The sequence below is a fragment of the Muscardinus avellanarius genome (assembly GCF_963383645.1).
Source record: "Muscardinus avellanarius genome assembly, chromosome: 6".
In the NCBI taxonomy this organism is placed as follows: Eukaryota; Metazoa; Chordata; class Mammalia; order Rodentia; family Gliridae; genus Muscardinus; species Muscardinus avellanarius.
This window is the reverse complement of record NC_137791.1, coordinates 123,795,126-123,816,533: the sequence shown is the minus strand read 5'-3', so window position 1 is coordinate 123,816,533 and position 21,408 is coordinate 123,795,126. Positions and strand designations below refer to the sequence as shown.

General features: G+C 36.8%; 1 protein-coding gene across 1 annotated transcript in view; it reads left to right on the top strand.

The window, feature by feature from the left end:
* The window catches only part of SLIT2 (slit guidance ligand 2), a gene marked incomplete at both ends in the record, with an annotated part of 373,384 nt that overhangs the window by 277,926 nt on the left and 74,050 nt on the right, over positions 1-21,408 (top strand). Inside the window, 7 exon segments of the mRNA XM_080697867.1 lie at positions 2,933-3,083; positions 6,397-6,471; positions 8,700-8,843; positions 13,275-13,418; positions 14,955-15,121; positions 16,027-16,159; positions 19,646-19,714. Of these exon segments, the coding sequence (XP_080553993.1) occupies positions 2,933-3,083; positions 6,397-6,471; positions 8,700-8,843; positions 13,275-13,418; positions 14,955-15,121; positions 16,027-16,159; positions 19,646-19,714 (883 nt within the window).

The following is a 21,408-nucleotide window of genomic DNA, read 5'->3' as shown; positions in this document are numbered from 1 at the left end:
AAACTTGTGTATCTGGAGTTAGAATATAACTCTATAAAAGAAACTATTGATGTCCATCATAAAAGCATTAGAAGTTCTTGGGCACTGGATGCCTTGAATAATTTAGGCTAATGAGTAAAATGTTTCTGAGAAAAGCAGTAGCAGTGTTTGATCACTTTAATCCCAGCACTCTCTGGGTGACTGATTCTAGAGCTAGCTCTTTAAACTCTGTTCTTTCACTTATTTTTTTCCTTGCCTGCCAGTTGTGTAAAATACTTCTTGACTTGTTTGTTTAAAACCATTTTATATATGTATATATAATATGTTAAGCATTGATTGGCCAAGTTCACCATCTCCTGGGTGTACTCTAAACCATATATATTTTACGAGCTATAAGTGAAAAGATATTTCTACAGTGTTAATGTGCACAGCTATATTTGTTTTCTTAAAAAGAGCCGTTGATTTGGTCTCCATTATAAGGAGAAATGGATTGCTTACCATTACTGAATTAGAATTTGTGTGATTTTATGCATTTGATGTATTTAATTATATTACTTATTCTCAGTGTAGGTGATCAATTAATATTTTATGGACCATAGTTGGCTGCATAATAAGTAACATGTTAAAAGAACAGTTGATTGGGTTCATTGCCAATGTTTAAAGTTCCTTACTTTTACTAAATTATTAAGTGGAAAGTCATCTGACAACTACTACTTAAGTGAGAAAAGACATTTTGTTTTTGAAATTTTTTTAAATAGACATATTTTAAACACCAGACCAGCCAGAAGATGATATAATTTAAATCCTCAAATTATAGCATTATTGTAATTTTACCAAATTAATCTTTCTATTTAAATATACTGTGTTAAAAATTTAGAAATTAATATATCCAGTTCACCAAGTAGAGAACAAAAGCCAGGCTGCTTATGTAATTCTGGTGCAGGTTTTCCCTCTTACTGACAGATAGGAACAAAAGTATGTTTTAGAAAATATCTTCTATATTTAGTATCATATGTTATCTTCAATTGAATTTACTTTATTTGAAATACCAATTGGAGAAGCTAAGATACTACAGAAGAATTCTTTGGGCCTCTCTTAACTCTCTTGGTCCTAACACTTTAATTAAAACTGAGTTAAGCTCATGACCTACCATACCATTATTTGAAATTCAGTATTCTAAATATAATGAGTGGACCTAACTTCCTTATCAGCATACCTTGGTCTCACTTTGGATAAAAGCTGAAGTCAGGATAAAGCATATTCTCAATAAATACTGTGGTATTAGCAGCCAACACCATTTATTGTCACTGTCATATTGCACATCGCAAACTTAAGGTGAGCTGCCGATTCCATCCCCGCTGAGTGAGCATTATTTACAAGTCAAAAAAGTCATTGTCAAGCATCTAAGCTACAACCTGAGGATGAATCCCAGTGTTCTAACGATAGTCCTTGACCATCTTCATGATTAATTTTTCCTTCACCCTTCCCATGTGTACTTGCCTGTGACCATTTCTATGGCGCTCTCCATATTCCAGCGATAATGCTAAAGAAAATCTGTCTGGCAGAGAGTTCATCCTTTAAAGGAATCTGACAAAAACTTAATTTGCGGGATGCATCTTTTATGCCATTGCTTTGCCTGTAAAGCCATCATGCCTCAAAGAAATTATTACAAATTTGCAAAGCATGACAATCCCATAGCACCATGCCATCCCCCTGGAAATGCCATGGTAAAGAAAGGAGAAAAGGAGCGTAGTTTGATATATGTGTCTGTTAACCTTGACTGGGATTACTCTGTCTTTCTTTCCTTCCTGGTGATCTTTATTTTTGCAGGAATTCACCACCTGGGCTGTAAGTAAATGTGTCTGATCTGAAACATCATGTCCTCCCTTTTCGATCCCGATGTACCTTCTTCTAGTCTTGCTCTTTTGCGCCTACTTTTCAAGACGAAACCACAGACCTTTTGAGCTTCTCTGTTGTCCTTGTAGCTCACCTTCAACTTCTCCCTGGATGTTGTTCCCGAAAGCTGTGGTTTCCCTTCTGCAGTTCTGAGGAACGGTGGAGGCGTCTTTGAGTATAGCCCCTTCTTTGTGTTTTCCAGGAAACCTTCGGTAGTAATACTCTTACTATGCTCATAAACATTCTGCGGGAAGAATGCATGTCATGTAAACAGTATTACGTTTCCAGAACACCTGTAGCTTTCCTCCTCCTTCCCTTCATCTCTCCTCTTGGTCTGACCTCTGGCCTAGTGGTTGGTGTAGTGATAATGTAGCGAGATTTTCTGTTGTGCTTGATCTAACCATGTGGTTGCCAGGTACGAGTAAAACATGGTTCCGTCAAGCACCATGGAACGTCACGCAGCTTTCTACAGCATGACAAGCTGCTGAGGCGCAAGTCAGGACGCACTTGTTTCTTTTTTATAAAATCTAAATGAAAAAAAGAGGGCTTTTTGAGGCTTCTCGGAAGAGTATGTGAGAAGGAGAGAGTAAGAAAAGTCCACGGACATTTAAAAAGCTGAGTACATCTATTTGCCTTGAAAGCCCTAATTTACAATAACATACAGGAATATGTTTATTACTAGACACATTTTTGATTCTTGACTTGGAAGGAAAAAAAACTAAACCTTTTTTTAATAATCAATAGCCATTGTGTGATTAGCTGTGAAATAGGCTAGAAATGGCTCAGAACTGGATCAGCAGAAAGTACAGCTGTGAAAAGCTCGACTTTATTAATGTTTTCCTGTCATGTGAATCTAGTCTCTCTTTTTTTTTTTTCCAGAAAATTCCAAGCCTTTCTTTTAACCCTCTCCTGACACCCATTGACCAAAATTCCCTAAGTTGTCTCCCTGCTGCATAATCTCTACTTATCTTCCTTTTTTTTTTTTTCTTCCTGCGAATGAATAAATATTCTAACCTTTAGACTTAGTGTCTCTCCTTTTGGCTTGAATCCTCAATAGGTACAGAAGATTACCGATCAAAATTAAGTGGAGACTGCTTTGCCGACTTGGCTTGTCCTGAAAAGTGCCGCTGTGAAGGGACCACAGTCGACTGCTCCAATCAAAAACTCAACAAAATCCCAGATCACATTCCCCAATACACCGCAGAGCTGTAAGTTCATCCTCCCACAAAATCCTAGTTGCGAGGGAGGCACCGAAGACCTCTAAGCATAGGAATTTGTGTCTTGCCATTTTTATCCTCAGTGACCCCATTAGTTTTAACTAATACACACTGGATCATCTCCTCTCTCTTCTTCGTACAAGAATATATGAGTCGCTGTGTTCATGTTTCTAGCCAAAGATGCAATTAAATAATGAACTAATCACTCAGAATTCGGTTAGTGTGTAATAATGCTCCTAACCGTGACTATCTGATGTTTATTTAGTACTATCTGTTTCTAAGCACTTAGTAGATTTTTAACATGTTTCATCCTTATAGAAAACAAAGTAGATTGAGAGTCACCATTTTGAATCTCAATGAATTAAGAATCTCATCAGAGAGTCCTTTTATCTACTTTACTTCTTCCTTAGCTCCCAGGTGCAAGGATTCAGTGATGGGCAGGTATTGAAGTGTAAAGGACAGTCTTTTATGAGCAATAGATGGCCTAGTGGGGAAGCTGGAAAGGGAGAGTATGACCAGATTTAGTTTTACACGTCTAACATCGGACCTTTCTTGTACGAGGGGATAAAGTATTTGGGGAATCATTTGCAAATTCTGTGTCTGTGTATGATTTGCCTTTATTGCCTTTATTTATATAAAATAAGCTTTAGTGATGGTATTTCAAAATTCAAGGAAACCCTAGTGCACTCCTGTGATCTGAGCATCTTGGCGATTCGTACGCTCAGCACCATCCCCTGTCACTGACTCCTTTGAAAAATTGGTTGTCTCTTCCTGTGTATAATCCTTCTGTCTCCAACTAGAGAACAGCCCTTTGCTAACAGGGACTGTGTGTTATAGCTTATCTCCTGCTGTGCCTATGCACATGCCTGGTCCTTAATGAATTTTAGGCATTTTGAATAATTAAAAATAAAGTTAGGACTTTCAAAGAGTTACCAGAAACTATCTCGTTTGTAATGTTGGTGATTTAAAAAAATACTTGTTTGTTCACAAAACTATTTAATACCTCCAGGATTTTAGAAAAGCATGGATCTCATGCAACCAAAGCATTGAACTCCATTTTCCTTTTTCTTTCTTTTTTGGTGGTACTGGGGGTGGAACCCAGAGGCTTTCTACCTCCGGGCTATACTTCCAGAGCCATTTTTATATTTTATTTGGAAACAGGGTCTCACTAAGTTGCTGAGAGCCTCACTAAGTAGCTGAGGCTAGCTTCGAACCTGCACAATCCTCCTCTCAGCCTCCCAAGCACGGGGATTACAAGTGTGCACCATCATGCCTGACTTTGAACTCTATTTTTATAGTCATAAAAAGACATATTATTTCTGATTATACTAAAAACAACAAATATCTTCTAGCAAAATAATGCCTTAAATAGTTTTTTTTGTCAATTAAGAATTGTAGTAGAAAACTAGCTTGCAATGTAGACTTCAGCAGAAATTTTTGTTTGCTCCGATAATTGATAATTTTTTAATTATACATACATTCACTACTGGGAGGAAAGTATTTGTAGACCATGCATCTGATAAGGAATTTATATCCAGAACATATGAAGAATACTTAGACTTCAACAATATAAAGGTATATTATTGAATTAAAAAGTGGTCAGCCAGATGTGGTGACACACGCCTGTAATCCCAGTCCTTATAAGACTGAGACAGGAAGATCTTCAGCAACATAGCAGGGCCCTCTATAACTTAGTTAAATCCTGTTTCAAAATAAAAAATAAAATAGGACTGGGGCTATATCTCGGTGGTAGACTGCACTTGGGTTTAATTCCCAGAACTATAGAGAAAGAAAAAAGATGTCAAATATCTACACAGACATTTCTCCAAAGAAGATATGCAAATGGCCAATAAACACATAAAAATGTTTTACATAATTTGTCATTACAGAAATGCAAGTTAAATCCATAGTGAAATACTAACTCACAAACATTAAAATACCTGTAAAAAATTAGAGAGAGAAAGAGAAAGAAAAGGACAATAAAACGTGGTAGGAATTAGAATGGTCACACATTAATGATTTAATGCAGTGATGTAGCCCCTTTGGAAAACACTTTGGATATTCCTCAAAGTGTTAATAAAAGATTTACTGTGGGACTCAATAATCCTATCCTCATATATTCAAAATAACTGAAGAAAACATATTCACATAAACACCTCTATGCCAATACTCATAACTATTATTCTTCACAGTCGCCAAAAACTGGAGCAACACAAAAGTCCAACAACTGGTCAGTGATAAATAAACGTGCTGTGTTCATTCAGTTATTTTTTAACCTTTTTATTGGCGCATCACAGTCATACATCTTAATGGAGTACAAGATGGTGGAGTCACACATGCACACACCACCCAATTAGCACTTACCCAATTTCTGCCCCATTCCCTCTCCCTCCCTCCTCCATACCATTATTCATTCATAAAAACTCATGACATACTGATGTATTCTACAACAGGAACGACTGTTCAACACATTATACAAATAAAAAAAGCAAACACCAAAAATTACATTTTGTATTACTCCATTTATATGAAATTTGCAGAAAAAGAACATCAATAGAAAGAGAAAATAAGTTAGTGGTTGCCAACACTGGGGTGGGGGGTGATTGTGAGTGGTTGGCAATGATTATGGCTTATTTTATGGAGTGGTGAAAATATTGTGGAATGAGCAGAAAAGGTTGCCCAATTTTCTGACTAAACTAAAAAGCACTCAACTGCACACTTTTAAAAAGGGTAAACATTAGCCAGGGGTGGTGGTTCATACCTGTAATATCAGTACTGGGATGCTAAGACAGAAAAATCGCAGGTTTGAGGTCAACACACAGTACCTTAGCAAGAACCCATTTCAAAATGAAAAAATAAAATAAAACTGAGGGTGTTTCTCATTGGTAGAACAACTCTGTATTCAACTCCCAGTTCCACACAAAAGGACCAAAGATTATTTTATGGGAATTATATTGAAATAAAGTCATAAATAAAAAGTTATGGTGCGCGTAATTAGAATATATGCCTAAAAATGATTACCTGGGACAATAGTGAAAATAAGTTTGAGACATTTATTTCTAGACATTACTGAATAGAGCTGGTTTTGATTTTTTATTTACTGTGTCCTTCTTAACATGTTTTACTTATTCAATAAAATTTGAGTAAAAGTTGAAAAAAATCAGTACTTTTCCACAAATCCTCTCTGATATATGTACTATATTTTAGCTGAGTTATCATTACAAAATGCTAACTATTACCTTTAACTTTAATCCCTTCCTAACAGTTGGTAATGAAACTTTTCTGTCCTTTCTTTTTTCTTTAGGCGTCTCAATAATAATGAATTCACAGTATTGGAAGCCACGGGAATCTTTAAGAAACTTCCTCAATTGCGTAAAATGTAAGTTACTTATTAGCTATCTTTTAAATTTTTTTCGTGTGTGTGTGTGTGTGTGTGTGTGTGTGTGTGTGTGTGTTTAATTAGGTTTTTTTTTTTGAGCAAATAAGGTGACCTAACTGAGGGGATGGAAGGGGGGAGAGGGAAATTCTCTAATGCACATGATGTACCTTCACAAATATACCAAATCAATCACTAAGCCAAACATGAGAAGGAGGGAGGGGAAGAAAATGGGGCAGGAATTGGGTAGGGGCTCATTAGTTGATGTGTGCGTGTATGCCTCCTCCATCTTGTACCCCCATTTAAATGTATGACTACAATGCACCAATAAAAATTTTAAAAGAAATAAAGATTAAAGAAAGGAAATTAGAAAACATAAAAAAAAAATCCAGAAAATTTTCCTACATGAATTTGGGATAATCTCTGAAAGGTACCTTCCCATGTGTACACACACCCATCTGAAACCTTAGCCTCTTCCTGGAGCACAGACAGCTGGTTTGTTATGTGGCCACAGAAGGAATTCAGCCATCTGAGCACATTAAAATGGGTTCCACGATATTTTGTAAGTTCCTGTACTATTTCCCAAACCATGCTGTTATTTCTCTTTCAGCACATTCATGTCAACTAGTTGACTTTTTGCTTCATTAAACTTTCATTAGAAGAGAGTCAAAATTAATGATTGGCCAACTGGTTTCATAGCTCAATGGGTTACGCCATGGCCACAACTCATATTTTAAAATAAGTTCAGAAGCTCAGCAGTTTCAAGACAGTATTCTACACCCCTGAGAAGGAGTGAGAAAGGGAAGGGACAGACAGGAGAGAGGCCACGTATGGTATTCAAGAACAAAGAGCATCCTCCATGGGAGAGGAGATGCCAGCAGAGGTCATATGGTTAACTGCCCTTGGTTACTAAGACTACATGTGGCAGAACTGAATGAACATGCCACCTTGCTCTTCACCTTGATACCATGCTGCCACCCAAATGTTTTCTGATTTCTTAATTACCCCTCTTTGTCACTCATACTAAATTCACTTCCTTTTAAGCCATAAGATGACTTTCAGTGCAACAGGTATTTATTGAACAGCTACTATGAGCAATTCTCTTTGAGCAATGAAAAGATACATAAAATGATTTTGTTGAGGGGTAGGGAATGTATAATTTTGGTTTTGGAGCAAGCAGTGAGAGTCTGTAGAAAGATACCTGACCTGGATATGATTTTATACATAATACCGAGAGTTGTGTTGGGTGTTTCAACCCATTGCATTAGAAGTACAACTGATAACAAACCCATATTCCATTGAAATTCTAATGCTAGCTGGACACTAAGGATTTAGCCTATTCTTCTATCTATTCAAGTGCCCTTTTTTATTTGACAGTTTTAATCAGGGATATTTGTTTGAAAGAATCATTATTAAGTCTTATGAAAGATAAAAAGTTTTTTGGGGGGAGATACTAGGGATTGAACCCAGAGATATTTTTACTTTGGAGCTATTCCCCCAGCTCTTTTATATTTTTTTAATTTAGAAGCAAGGTCTTACTAAATTGTCAAGAGTGAACTGAGCCAGTGGCTCATGCTTGTAATCCCAGCATTTGGGAGGCTGAGACAAGAGGATCGTGGTTCATGGACAGCCTCAGCTACTTAGGGAGGCACTATGCAACATAATGAGTCTCAAAACTAAAAGGATAAAAAAAAATTGTTGAGGGTGGCCTTGAACCTGCAACCCTCCTGTCTCAGCCTCTCAAGTACTGAGATGGCACACATGCACTACCACACCTGGCTAATACAAAATTCACCTGGCTTTATGCCAATAATTTTGTACTTCTAGGGCCCCCTTGCAGCTCATTTTGGTAATTTCAGGCCATAGACATTCTTTCTTCCAATTACTGTTCCTTCGGATTCCTGGAATAGGGTAAGGTTATCTTAACTCCATCAGGTTTAGGTAATGAAATTCTTTGAGAATGTGGATGGCTTTGTTCAGTAGAAGAAAATTATCAAACATGTGTCTTCTGCGTCCTCTTGGTTAGAAAAGAATTGCTTACCATCTTTGTTAGAGAGGAATTGCTTACCATCATTGTTAGAGAGGAATTGCCTACCATCTTTGTTAGAGAGGAATTGCCTACCATCTTTGTTAGAGAGGAATTGCCTACCATCTTTGTTAGAGAGGAATTGCTTACCATCTTTGTTAGAGAGGAATTGCTTACCATCTTTGTTGCCACGATTCTTATTTAGCAACTTTAGCAACAATAAGATCACAGATATTGAGGAGGGAGCATTTGAAGGAGCATCGGGGGTCAACGAAATACTTCTCACGAGTAACCGTCTGGAAAATGTTCGACATAAGATGTTCAAGGGATTGGAAAGCCTCAAAACTTTGTAAGTATTCGGATTTGTGTTGCAATTCTGCTACCAGTAGAATGGAATTCATTGTTCATTATAATCATGGGAGAGTGGAAGACCCCTACTTTCTCCCACTGACCCTGTTTGTCTCATCTCTTTGTCTGTCTGTCTCTCTATCTCTCTCGCTTTCTCTCTCTCTCACACAACACACACACACACACACACACACACACACACACTTTTTTTTTAAGTACTGGGGATGGAACCCAGGGCATTTGACCTTGAAACTACACCCCCACTCTGTTTTTTATTCTTTATTTTGAAACAGGGTCTCACTGAGTTACAAAGGGCCTCACTAAGTAGCTGAATCTCTCTGCAAACTTCTATCCTCCCTTCTCAGCCTTCCAAATGCTGGAATTACAAGCATGCACTACCATGCCTGGCTCACACACATACACACCTTTTGCAAAGAAAAACATCCCCTCTCTCCAATACTCCTGTCTTCAGTATGTTGCTGGAAAGTTCTCAGGAGAGCTTCTCTCCTGACCACTACTTTCTCAGCAAACTAGATAAGCCTTGCTCTCATGTCTGTTTACATCTAGTTTCTGGCTTTTGCCTCAAAGTGGTTATTTTCTTACCTTTTCTTTAAACACCTTCACCTTCTATTCCCTCTTGTCCTAAGGACTCAAAATATCAGAATCTGGAGCCAGGTGTGGTGGCACATACTTGTAATCTCAGCACCTGGGAGACTGAGACCTGAGGACAGCCTTAGCTACTTAGTGAGGCCCTCTGCAACTCAATGAGACCCTGTTTCAAAATAAAGAATAAAAAATAGGGCAGGAGGTGTAGCTCAGAGGTCAAATGCCCGAGTTCCATCTCCAGAGCTGAAAAAAAAAATCAGAATTTTTGTCCACCCTTGTAACAGAATAACTGTAGCAGCTTACACAGAGACAGCAGGTATCTGTCTGGTGGTCTATCTTTTCCTGGTTGTTAAAAAAAATTTAAAGCACTGAGAGTCATGTTTATTTGCTTATAAGAAGAAAGCTTGAGAGAAGGAAATTCTTCATATTTTCAAAATGTGTTTGGCCAGAGAGGATGGGGATTGGAATAAATAGTAAATATAAAATATAACCCTTTTATATAGCTTAAATTCTATACAGTGAATATGTATATTTTCCCTTTGGTATTAGGGATTGAATCTGGGGCATTCTACTTCTGAGCTATACCCCCAGCATATTTGTATTTTATTTTGAAACAGCATCTCACAAAATTGCTGAGGCTGACTTTCTACCCGCTCTCCTGTCTCATCCTCCCAAGTATTGGGATCACAGGTATATGCCACAATGACCAGCTTTTCATTATCTTTAAAGAATATAATTATGTTTGAAAAAGTGGTGGCCTAACCATTAGAAGAAAGATCAAACTCAGACCTTCGGAAGGGAAGGAGGATGCTATTTGTAAACAGAAAGCTGTGGTGATTTTGCTGAAGAGAGCTCTGAGCTGTACATCTCCCCTAAACCTTGGGAGTATTGTACAACCAGGGGGATGGGGCTGACAGCCTAGGGAGCCATTGCCTGCTGTTTACCAGAGGAAGAGGAGGGTATTTCCCCAGCCAATGGGATGTGTTAATAGCGTCCCAATTTCAAAAGGGACCCCCACAAAACCCTGTACATGAGCAGAAATGTGCTCTTTTAGCTTTGAAAAAATAGTATGGAACCTACTCATCCAGCAGGACCAGCCTACAACCTGCAGACCCTTCCCATGAGCCAACTTGGAGCCCCCTCTAAAATGATATGCAAATATTCTCTCAGACTACTTATGGAAGAGAGAGTGAAGAGTGTGTGGAAGGAACGCAGAGGAGATATCCCATAGTTGGATGAAGCTAGCCTTCCCTAAGCTGTTCTAGGTAATTCAGGAGAACACAAACCATACAACAGAAGGAAGCCTCCTTTAAGACAGCAGTGGAGGGACTGGCTGGTGGCTGGACTCTTCTCCTGGCAGGGCAGTGCTGAGGAGCTGGAGTGGGGCGCAGGCCATAGCTCCTCCTGTGTTAGTTCACACGGGTGGACAATAGCACAGACTGGATGTCTTAACAGAAGTTGACTTTGCACTGCTCTGGAGGCCTGAGGTATAAGATCCAGGTGCTGATGGGGTGTAGAAGGTTGTTTATGGTTGTAGAAGGCCGGCGTCTTGCTGTGTCCTTATCGGGCCTTTGCTCCATGTGTGCATGTGGACAGAGGCAGAGAGTGCACCATGATTCTCTGCTATCCCTTTCTCTTAAGGCCCTAGGACCTTTCAGAATGGGGCCCCACCAGTGTGACCTTATTTATACCCATTACCTCCCCTAAAAGCCCTCTTTCTTAATAGAGTCCTGTTTGGCGATAACGTAGGTATTTAGGTAGACAATTTAGTCTATAACATCAACCCCCAAAAAACAGCAAAACAGTGCTTCTAACTAGTTGCATTTACAGAACTCTCCCTGAGACAGATTCTAAGAACTTCTTTCATTTTATTCCTGTTATTTTTTTTTTTACTTTTTATTGGTGCATTGTATTCATACTTCTTAATGGAGTACAAGATGATGGAGGCATACATGTATACATCACCTAATTAGCCTTTACCCAATTCCTGCCCGATTCCCTTCTCCTCCCCTTTTCTGTTTGGCTTAGTGATTGACTTTGATATGTTTGTTAATGTACATCATGAACATTAGAGAATTTCCCTCTCCTCCCATCCCCTCAGGTCACCTTAGTTGCTCATCGATAGTGTCCCCTTCTTCATCTAGAGTTCCTTCTATGGCCCATTGTTTTGGGGCTGCATATGTTTTAGCACCTGAGGCAGGCACCCACTGGTCCCCTCAGCCTAGTCAAAGCATCAACATGTCAAATACAGCAGCTTAGAGCCAAACACTAAGTTTCAGAGTAGCTTTATCTCAAACTATATATTCCTTTCTGTGGTATCTTTTAGCTTGGAGCTCTAAACATTTTGAAGGCACATCCTTATTTCTTCTATTTTTAACTATTGAGGGTGCACAGGCCATTTAGTAGTACATTTAAATATTTTAGTTAATCTTTTAATCCCCCAACATGGTAGGCTAAGCTGGGTCCACATGTACACTTACGGATTTTTCCAGCATCAGAAAGTAACGTTTGGTTCAACTCCTCCCAGAGGTACTTGACTCCAACAAGATTAAGACCCAGTTCTCTCCATTATTTATGACAAAGGAAAGTAGTGTTAGAGGTGCTTTTCTGTTGCACATTTGTCTCTTAACATAAAGCAACACCCTGATAAAGAGAGCATCATCCTTTCTTCTTATCTGTAACTAGCTGAATGTGAAAGTATAGATTTCTTATTTATTATAGGGCAATGCAAAAATTAAGGCAACACTTTGTTATTCATTTATTTTTTGTCTCTTCTTTATATTCTGAAATCTTCTAAGATGGTTATTAATACATGCTTTAAAAAATTAATGTGTAAACTCATATATCTCAAATTCTTTTTTTGAAGATTTAAAGAAGTTTATTAAAAAGATAGAAATACAGAAAATAGAAATACAGCATACCATTCTGGCATGGGGGGTGACTCGAAATGAATACACCACCATATATCTAAAATTCTGAATAAAATTTACAGCCACTCTACCTTCCTGTGGGAATTTTAGAGAAACATTGAGGTTTTAATTTATTTTTTTGAAGCCCCACAAACACGCAGCTTTGTAGAAAATTGTAAACTAAAACAGTACTTTAGCAATGAGAAGGAAAGGATAGTTGTTAATCCTATTAATGACAACACCTGAAAGAAAAATGACCAGTGTTTTTTCAAGATAAACCTATTTAAACTTCACTGGGAGCAAGGGGAATCTGTTACTTGGCCATGTTTTTAGGTTCTGTGCTTGAAACAACGGACAGATTTTCATAAATCAAACACTGTGTATGAGCGGTATGGATACTTAGTTATGTTCGGAGCCCCAGCCCCTGTCTGACATTGACTCGGAACTCTAAATCCTGAGATGCCCTCTCTGTCTTGTCTGCAGTGCCTATTGATTCTTTGCTCTCGCCTCTCTCTATTCAACCTCAAATGTCATTCTACCCTGAATACACAAATCACCTGGGCTCCAAGGATGCAGAGAGCTATAGGTGAATTAGGACATTGGGTAATCATACAAACATAATTATGGCCTCAAAAAAAGAAAAAAAAGAAAAACCACCACTCTATCCTCATCGAGAGGTTGTAAATCTAGGCAGGCTCGCCACACCCTTGGCAAGTGAGTTTAATCACTGGTGATGTGAAGCATTTCATTCTTGCTGGATATTTTCCATACACAGCAATTTCTAATGGCAAGAGAGCATTCAGAATATAATAATGAATGCGACATGCTTGCGAAGAGGGATGATTTTGATTCTCAGATAGGCCAAATTGATTGCCTGATGCTTTATCTCCATAACTATGTCCCGTTTCCTCCCCTAGGATGTTGAGAAGTAATCGAATCAGCTGTGTGGGCAATGAGAGTTTCATAGGGCTCAGCTCTGTGCGTCTGCTTTCTCTCTATGACAATCAGATTACTACGATTGCACCAGGGGCATTTGATACTCTCCATTCTTTATCTACTCTGTAAGTATGAAAAATAGTCCTCATTTATGCATTATCTGAGCTAGCACATTACGTTTACTTCTTTTATTAATAGCACTTTAATACATGATTAGATATTTCATAAAAATATGAGCAAGAAATTAGGTATATAAAAAGGCAAATTTTGTTTAGGTTAAGCCTATTCTAACATCTCTAAAATATTCCTATCTTACAATAATTTTAATTGTTTTTATTGGAATAATATTCTCAGTAAATTCTTTTCCAGGATAATGGGATCGATAATGTGACTTAATTTCTACTTTTTTAAATTATTATAACTTGAAATTGCCACAGATAAATGAATGTTATAGATCTTTCCCCAGTGTTCTCACTTTGAACTATTTTTAGCACAAATATCATAAAAAATAGAATTGATAGGCTAGTGCCAACAAACTATGCTCAAAAGGATCATTTACCATGACAAGAGATACAGGAAGATGACCAGACCAACAATAAAAGCTACCCATGAGGACATTTACTATGATATTAGAAAAAATATCGAAGAAATAGGTTGAGCCCATCCAAGATTATATTTTATGTAGACAATATGAAAATAAAATGCGTAGACCTATTGACAGAACACAGAGAGCATCAACAAGAAAACCTCTCAACAATGTACTTTGAGCCTTTTATATGTCAGTGTCTGAAAAACAGTGTTTGAAATTATAATTCATAACTGATGGCTTTCTGGTCATGCTGCATCCAAACATACTAATCTAATTCAATAGGAGGGAGAATAGAAACAGTTACAAAGGGAAAAAATCATGTTTAACACAGCACAAGTCACTGAAAAAATAATTTGAGGGAAGCATCCATCCATCAGGAAAGTACTTAATCCTTTTTCCACATAAAATGTGACATTTTACATGGAGTGACTAATTTGTGCATATTAAGGATGGCATGTTTATAAATAATGGAATTGTCAATAGGTTTGTGCTGAACTGGTGAGATGCCAAAAGTATTGAGATTTATAGAAATAAATTCATTTTTATAACTGGCATTTAATCAACTCAGCTGTCAGTTTAGATAGGAAACCTATTCTCTGGAGCAAATAAGAGATGGGAATCTCGAGATGACAAATTAATGAAATAGCTGTTGTCAAGTTAAACTCAATAATATAAGGTAATCAGCCTTCATCTTTATATTAAATTACTGCATTATCAGTGCAGGGAGGTTTGACAGTAAGTCAGATTTCTGACAAGTTTAAATTATTTCTAAATGAGATATCTATCAGGATCCCCTGCATAAACTCTAAATTGCTACCTGCACTTTATTTACCACATGAAAATATTCGAAGACTTCTCTTATGCAAAAGTATTGTAGTTATTAAGTTCCACATATAAATATTTTAGCAAAAATATACATAGCATATGTTGGAAGGCGGGAGATGGAAATTGAAATACTAAATAGAAATTATTTCGACAGAAATAGTGTGGAAAAAATGGCAGCATGGGATGGTGAGGAGTAAGAAAATAAAATCCTAAATTACACTGTGCGTTGTTTGTATACGGTGCTTAGAAACCTCTTGGCCAATCCTTTTAACTGTAACTGCTACCTGGCATGGTTGGGAGAGTGGCTCAGGAAGAAAAGAATTGTCACGGGGAATCCTCGATGTCAAAAGCCGTATTTCCTCAAAGAAATCCCCATCCAAGATGTGGCCATTCAGGACTTCACTTGTGATGATGGTAAGAGAAGCTCCCCACGTCTCTGATCACAGGGTGCTCACGGGACCTTCCCAGGGCGCTTGCGTAGGAATGTGCAGAGTGTAATAGCTCAATGAGTAGCAGCTGTGTGTCTTTTGCTTTGCTCTGTTTGTTATGTTTCAGCAGCAGGGCACTTATATTATCTCACAGAGCCCTTTCACATTTGCATCTACATGACTGTTTCTGAATATCTTAGATGATTTTGCTAGTTTCCAACTTGTGATGGTTTCTATTGATATAGCCTCATCTCTTTGGGGAACTTCATTTTCAAATTAGAAAAACAATTGGCTTATAAAAGTTCTAGTAACTCTGACAAAGTAATGTTTTTCACTTTTTAATGCCCTCTCTATCATTGTTCTTGATTCTATCAGTGCTATAACATAGTTAGGGCAGGTTCTGTTATTACTGCTGAGAAATCAAGAGCTCATTGGAGCCCTGTGCTTTAAAATGAGAGACCCATGAGATGTTTCCTTAACACTTTCAGCTAATCTGTCCTTTTATATCTCTTCCTGTCTTTCTTCTTACAGTATTTCCATTTTTCAGTTTACATTGATATTTCCTAATCAAAAAGACAATATAGAAGTGAGTGAACAAAATAATTGTGTTAGCAATTCAAATGTATGAGCCATTTTCGGGAAATCCTGCCTTAGACAAACTGAGAATAGTGCTATATAGACTGTGTGGTGTCCATTTCTAAATACTTAATGCCCCATGCATAAAGGATCTGATAGTTCAAAACTCTTGGGTTTGTTCTCAACTCTCGGGTTTGTTAATGAGTGAGAATTCTCATTTAATTCCAGTAAAGTTGAATTCTCCACTAAATTATCCAGTGAATTCTCATTTAACTTACTAAAATAATAAATCTGCTCTCTGCCGTGGCCATGCAGGGAACGATGACAACAGTTGTTCCCCACTCTCTCACTGTCCATCTGAATGTACCTGCTTGGATACGGTCGTCCGATGTAGCAACAAAGGATTGAAGGTCTTGCCGAAAGGTATTCCGAGAGACGTCACAGAGTTGTAAGTAGAGCTGGCCTTTCTTTTCACCTGACAATTAAGGTCTTACACACCAAGCAGAACAAACAAGATTCCCATGATCAAACAACGATCATGGGAATACTGTTTTAAAACTATATTCCTCTTTTTTTTGGGGGGGGTACATTCAAATGTGAAAAGCTGTTTTTAATGCTTTTATGGGTGCATTGGAGTCTGACATCATAATGTAAATCACAGTGATGCTGACATACAAGAGTGGTTAGCAATTATCATGCAAAACTATAAACCAATAATGTAAAAGCCAGTTCTGAAGCCTTTGGGAATTGCTGTTTGACATGGTTTCTTGTGTTCAAGGTAGGATCTCTCGGAGGGTGCTTTAGTGTGCTGAGGCACACTGGTAAGCTAAAAGTGGGGATGGTAAAATATTAGGCAGCTCCCACACTTATTTTCCCTGAGAGCCCTTTTTCTGTGGAGCGTTTTACAAGACTGATGTTCCATCGCATGCATTTTGGGAAATGCCCTACAGTTCATTTATTTGCAGTGTCTAGGATATTCTGTATGGTTAATTCTTCTATACTTCTATGACCCCTGGAAAAATATGTCATCACACAGGATAAATAATTATCTGCAACATGGAAGCAATTGGCATAACCCTTCTTCTTAAAAAAGAAACTGTTTTTTCTAAACTTGAATCAGAGTCCTTTAGATCATAAAGTGTGTGAGGCCAGTTATCCTTGACATTTTCATAACTGGTGTTTGATACAAATTACATGGCCAGTATCCGCAAACCTAAATCCTCAGACTTCAGACCTTCAGCTCACACTCCCCGCCCCATGCTTGCAATGCACAATGGAATCATCAGAGAATTAGCTGCTAGTATAATCATACCCGTGTGCCTATTCGTTTCATTCTCTTATCCCTAAATTTAATGTGTGAATGCTTTGTCAATCCAAGGGATTCATTTTATCTCTGTCTTATTTTTGTTTATATGGAACCCAGGACCAGTAATGCTTTAATTCCATAATTCCACAATTCAGGCGGATATGTATCTATAATTCATACAGATGTGTGCAAGTATTCCAAATGATCAGCTTTGATAAACTTTTGGCAGAGAACAACATAGATAAAGAAGGTGTCACTTCATTTATATTTTTAAGGAACTTATTTTTTTTAATCCTCTCCAATCAGGAATCCTACTTTGGTTCTTTCTTTTTTATTTTTTTATTTTAGTTTATTTGTGGTACTGGGAATGGAAACCAGGGGCATTCTACCTCTGAGCTACATCCCAAACTCTATTTTTTTATTCTTTTTTTATTTTGAAATAAGGTCTTATTTCTCGATAAGTTGCGGAGGGCTTTTCTAAGTAGCTTAGGCTGGCTGCGAACCTGCGATCCTCCTGTCTCAGCCTCCCACGTACTGGTTTACAAGCGTGTGCCACCATGCCTGGCTTTTCTTTGGTTCTAAATAAACCATGGAAAAAATAAACTGCTGTCAGTTGAGGGGGCTCTGTTCCTCTTTGTTACTACCAATCATAGCAGTTAATTAGCAGTAAGCACTGCTTTGTAGAGGTGTGTATAATTAAATAGTGCATTCTTATTTTCAAATTTTTTTATTTCAAAAGATGTCATGGGCCCCTGAGCCCTCCCTCCCCTGTCAGAAGTCTATGTGCCTAGACAGCATTCTGTATGCAAAGCCTTGATTTTAGGAATAGTCCAGTGAGAAATTTAACACTCATATAACCCTTAATGATAAATCCCTCTTTCTCCCATTTAAACTGGCCTTTGTCCTCGTGCCTTTATTACCCCATCAAATAATTTTAAACCTCCTTTGGTTTTGGTATGAATTCCCACTGGAGAAACTGCTTCATTCATCCTGTCTACACCATCTTTAGTGTTTCTTCCATCATTTGAATCTTCAATCTATCCCACCACAAATTATCAAACAGTAAACTTATCTCCAGAAGAAAGCTTGTTAAGGGATGAGGAGAATATTAACTTATCTCTAAAAGTTTAGGTTTTGCCTCTCAGAGACCTTATTCTTAGAACTTTACCAAGTCTTCAAGATCCATCTCACCAGTAACATAGATGACATAGTAGACATTTTTCATATATGGAATATATTAAATTATTAAAGAATTTTGCAAAAATAAAGCTTATGGACTAGTTTGAACAAATGGTATCTGTTATTTTTAATCAGTTCCATATAACTTTCTTCTTAGAGTGTCTTAACATATAAACATCCTTAGTGCAGCACATTCTGCATCTTGCCCTGTGTCTTTCTTTGGAAGCCATTGGGAGTCTGAAGTATATGGAATGATGCTTCCCTCTAGTGGTACCAAGGAAAACTTAGCTAGATGGAAGAGGAGTCAAAGACAAAAGATGAAGTCAGGAAATTTGAGTAGGCACCAGGAATCATAACTCACCTTGTCTCTTAATCACACACTGACTACATATTTTGACAACTTTTAACTTTTATACAGCTGATTTTAATTTTGAAATATGAGAATATTAGAAATGGATGTTTTAGCTTAGGCAACTTCTCAGCAACTTCTGTATCCAGCGCAAATACCAACTTGGACCTGGAAACTTGAAATTGTCCACTGCACCACCGGGATAGGAAGGCCACATGTCCCATATCACGTGTGCCAAAATGTCTCACTGGTGCAGGAATAGCCAGGTAGCCCAAGTTGCTGGTGACACTTTTGCCCTTCACCATCTATATTCTAGGAAAGAATAGCCTTGGGAGGAGATGAAATGTGCTTTCTTCTTGTGACATCATGAATATAACATCCAGCACTCATTTATTTTTTTCGCTTACCACTTTCTAACTATTCTTTTAACTGTGATAAGAAACAGAAAATTGACTTACATGTGGCTATTTGACTAATACTTTTACATACACTTGCTCTATTTATGTATTTTATAAGTGTCATGACATTCCAGAAAGCCTCCTGGATTATTATTACCTAATTGAAAAACTCCTTTAAATTTAAGCCTAGTTGTGTTCAAATTCTCAAGTATCCCTCCATAACTATCCTTTGATCTTTAGTAAGTGTATAGAGATATATTCAAGCAGTAGAGTATGATCTAGGCCAGAAAAGACAGGTCTTTCCACATGTTAGCAAATGTATGCTATTGTCTCCACATAAACACAAGTAAACTGATGTTCAATTGAAAATGTATTTCATTGAATGAACCTTTTACTGACAAACAAGTGGGTAGATGTTTGACTTCCTTTGCTAGATAAACCATAAAAAACTGGACTCTCCAATCCGTCATTGGTCTTGTTATATAGCCTAAGTTGATCCATAAAGAATTATACTGAATTAGACCACTCTGCTTTTTCTCTTTATTTCTCCTGCATATCGACTCTAGATTGGAGTGTGACATCTCAGAGGAAAAATTGTCAAGTAGTTCCTTGCCTCAGTCAAAAGAAAATAATTATGTTCATTTAGTTTATGACTTACCACTGTTACTTTATAAGAAGATAATATTGTTTCCCTGGTTTTAGGTATCTGGATGGGAATCAATTTACACTGGTTCCCAAGGAACTGTCTAACTACAAACATTTAACACTTATGTGAGTATCGTATTTTTTACATCCTTAACTTATTTGATTTCTTGAAAATGGGGACGGCAAGTGGCAGAAGATCCAGTGAACCTTTCAGATAATATAAATCATTTACAGTTAGATGCTTTCCTCTTTGATCATAATGGTTCTGGACCACTAGCTACATCTTCATTGAATATCAATCAGGCAATAGAATGTCTCAGGAAAAGGTTCCCCTTTATTCTAAGAAGCATAGATATGATCAAAGCTAAATAGCCCAAAAATTAGAAAAACATAGTAAAACTGGAGATTTCTATTGGTAAGAGGCTTTTTATGATTAGCCAAATTGAAAGAAAGGTAAGAGATAATATGTTTATTTCTATGGGATTTTTGTTTTATCACTGTTTTCATTAATATAAATAATTTTTCCACTTGTAAGTTTTTCATTTTGTAAGTTTTACATACAAGAAGATAGCTAAATATACAAACATTTTGATTGTTATATACAAAATATTTTATAGTAAATATACTTTTGTCATGTATTATGTCACAATTTACATTAGCCTTGGTAACTGATAAAAATTTTCCAAATACAAAAGAATCATCAAAAATGTAGCAGATATTATGGAAAATATCACTAGTTTAAGTCAAATTCATTTTAGGGTAAATATGGCTAATTTGGAGGCTTATTCTCAATTAGTAGTTTTTAGAAGCCTAGAAAAGAAAAATTATACATCCTAATATAAACTTTATCTAGATATATTGATATTAGTTAAAATGCTGTTGACTTCTCATATCTTTATGGAAAATATGTTTTCCATGAAATATTTCTCATATTTTCCATAAAACACTGTAGAGAGTAGCATAGTACTATATAAATGACAAATGGTTAAATTAAGGAAAAAAGACTACCTTCTAATATGCCTATTTTGCCTTTAGGTATTTATTTGATAACAAGAACTCATTGCATATAATTCATTCTGTTAAACAAACTATTAACTTGCTACAGTTGCCAAAGGGTCACTTTTTCAGATTTGGGACATTTATGGGATAGCTTGCGATTATTTAAAACTACTTAAAGATGAGCAATGAGATTTTGTGGCTCTGGAAACTGTTTCACTAGTGACTCATTATACAGATATCTTTGAAAAGTAAATATGTTTTTAAAATTTTACTATTTCAATAGCTAAAAATATGGATTGTGAAGCTCCTATAAGGTTGCTACCAGTTTTACAATTTTATGTGTATAATGTTTAATATCTTAGCATAGAAATAAATCATCCTCATTTTTTTCTGAATCTCCCATTTATTCATATATTTTAGACTTTGCTTCAAAATTAGTGAATATATAGGTTTGTATATAGTGAATATAGATATATCAGTGAATATATATATATTATATATATATATATATATATATATATATATATATAAAATGAGAGTAAGATCATGTTCATGGAATATAGACTATAACTCATCGTCCAAACTACACTTACAAGTAGCCAATGAGCCTTGTTAAAAATTCCACACATCTTTTAGTTGTTATTTAAGTAAATATTTATTGAGGACCTATTATGTGCCAGCAACTGATATATAAAGGACAAACAGTATTTTCTCATGACATTATGAATGTAATTGAATTAGGGGTTCTTTTAATCATCCAGTTTGAGGCTGTATATCAGTGAACCTGGGTATCAATGAGGATAATGTGTATCTGGTGGGAC